The 1,954-nt window shown below is 50.8% G+C and overlaps 1 protein-coding gene across 1 annotated transcript; it reads left to right on the top strand.

Annotated features, from left to right (window-relative positions):
• Positions 1 to 1,242: 1,242 nt before the first annotated feature.
• On the top strand, positions 1,243 to 1,861 carry LOC121309063 (peripherin-like; the record flags this gene model as incomplete). The annotated part of the gene is made up of 1 exon (XM_041241933.1): positions 1,243 to 1,861. A coding segment is annotated over exon 1 (533 nt), but the record flags the coding sequence as incomplete, so codon positions are not given.
• Between the last annotated feature and the right edge of the window lie 93 nt (positions 1,862 to 1,954).

The following is a 1,954-nucleotide window of genomic DNA, read 5'->3' as shown; positions in this document are numbered from 1 at the left end:
GCACAGCCCTGCTGCACAGCCCAGAGCCTCTCACTGCTCACTGCTGCACAGCCCAGAGCCTCTCACTGCTCACTGCTGCACAGCCCAGAGCCTCTCACTGCTCACTGCTGCACAGCCCAGAGCCTCTCACTGCTCACTGCTGCACAGCCCAGAGCCTCTCACTGCTCACTGCCCACAGCCTCTCACTGCTCACTGCTGCACAGCCCAGAGCCTCTCACTGCTCACTGCTGCACAGCCCAGAGCCTCTCACTGCTCACTGCTGCACAGCCCAGAGCCTCTCACTGCTCACTGCTGCACAGCCCTGAGCCTTTCACTGCTCACTGCTGCACAGCCCTGAGCCTCTCACTGCTCACTGCTGCACAGCACTTAGCCTGTCTCACTGCGTATGTAAACAGTATGTAAAATAATTTGACTTGTGCCTTCATCAGTGTATTTAACCCACACGGGTGTCTACTTGAATTATTTATAAGTTTTATATTAGAATTCAGGACTGAGGGGTTAAAGTTAAGGATTAGAGAGATTTTACATCACAATACAGCAGAATTTTATTTGTACCAGAAAAATATAAGACATAGAATACAATGAATCTGTGGTTTGGCTTTGGTGTGTGTCTATCATTAATATTATAGGAAATAATGAAACAATCTCCATCATCTGTTGTCCACAGTGGTGAAGCTGGGAATGGTAAATCTTTTAATAGAAGCCTACATAGCTTCTGTTCGTAACCATGTGCATTCAGTAATGAAAAAGCTCCATTTGAAAAAAATCCTAAAGAAATGATACATTGCTTTAGAAAAACGAGATGCTTTTTTGTGATTTTAATCCAGATGTATCTGTGTATTACACCTGCTTATATAAATATGTATTTATTTCTAGACTTCTATCATTTTCTACAGATCTGTAAAACTGACAATACATTTCTATGAATATCTATAGAATTCCACAGGGTTCCCAAAGGGATCAATTTCATTATCAAGTTTTATCAAGAACTTCATGCTCACATATTGGTAGAAATATCAATAAATGTCAGTTTCAAGCTCTTTCGTTTAATAGCTGCTTGAGTGTCTGTGTGTGTCAGCGTGTGGCTGTGCAGATGTGTGCCTGTGTGAGAGAGAGAGAGAGAGACAGCAAGACTGAGGTGATGCAGTGATGTGGAAGGGAGTTTGGAGATTTTCCCAGAAGTGTTTTCAAGGAGGGGGAGGGAGGTTGTGAAGATGGGAGTGGCTGCACAGTGGAGGGCTGCACCGACACAGGGGTATAAAACCTTCTGAACAGCAGCATCCTGAATCCTTCAGTCTCTCTTTCTCTCCACGAGCAACACAGACATCATGAGCCACCACAGGACTTCCACCACCTCCACCTCTTACCGGCGCACTTTCGGGGGGCCCCCGGTGTTCTCCCCGGTCTCCTACACCCCAGTTTCCTCCTCCCGGCTCTCGGCCGGGGGGCGGCTCATGGGATCCCCGTCCTCAGCCTCCTCGATCCGCTCCGTCTCGTACAGGGCCCGCAGCAGCACCCCGGCCCTGCGCCTCGGCTACGACAAGGTGGACTTCGCGGGGGCCGAAGCCCTGAACCAGGAGTTCATGATGACCCGCAGCAACGAGAAGGCGGAGCTGCAGGAGCTGAATGACCGCTTCGCCAGCTTCATCGAGAAGGTGCGCTACCTGGAGCAGCAGAACACCGTGCTGTCCGGGGAGCTGACCCAGCTCAGGGGCCAGCAGGAGCCGGGACGGGCCAGCACGCTCTTCCAGCAGGAGCTCCGGGAGCTGCGCAGGCAGCTGGAGCAGGTGGGGGAGGAGAGGGACCGCTTCCACGTGGAGAGGGACAACCTGGCAGAGGACGTGGCGCTGCTGAAGCAGAGGTCAGTGCCATTACATCAGTTAAACTAGGGGTGGCACCAGTCGAGTAGACAAGTAATAGAGGTCCTCAGAAACTGGCAGTCCACTAATCTTTA

Source organism: Polyodon spathula, unplaced genomic scaffold, assembly GCF_017654505.1.
Source record: "Polyodon spathula isolate WHYD16114869_AA unplaced genomic scaffold, ASM1765450v1 scaffolds_830, whole genome shotgun sequence".
Lineage (NCBI taxonomy): Eukaryota > Metazoa > Chordata > Actinopteri > Acipenseriformes > Polyodontidae > Polyodon > Polyodon spathula.
Note: the sequence above shows the minus strand (reverse complement) of the source record. Positions and strands in the feature narration are given on the sequence as shown.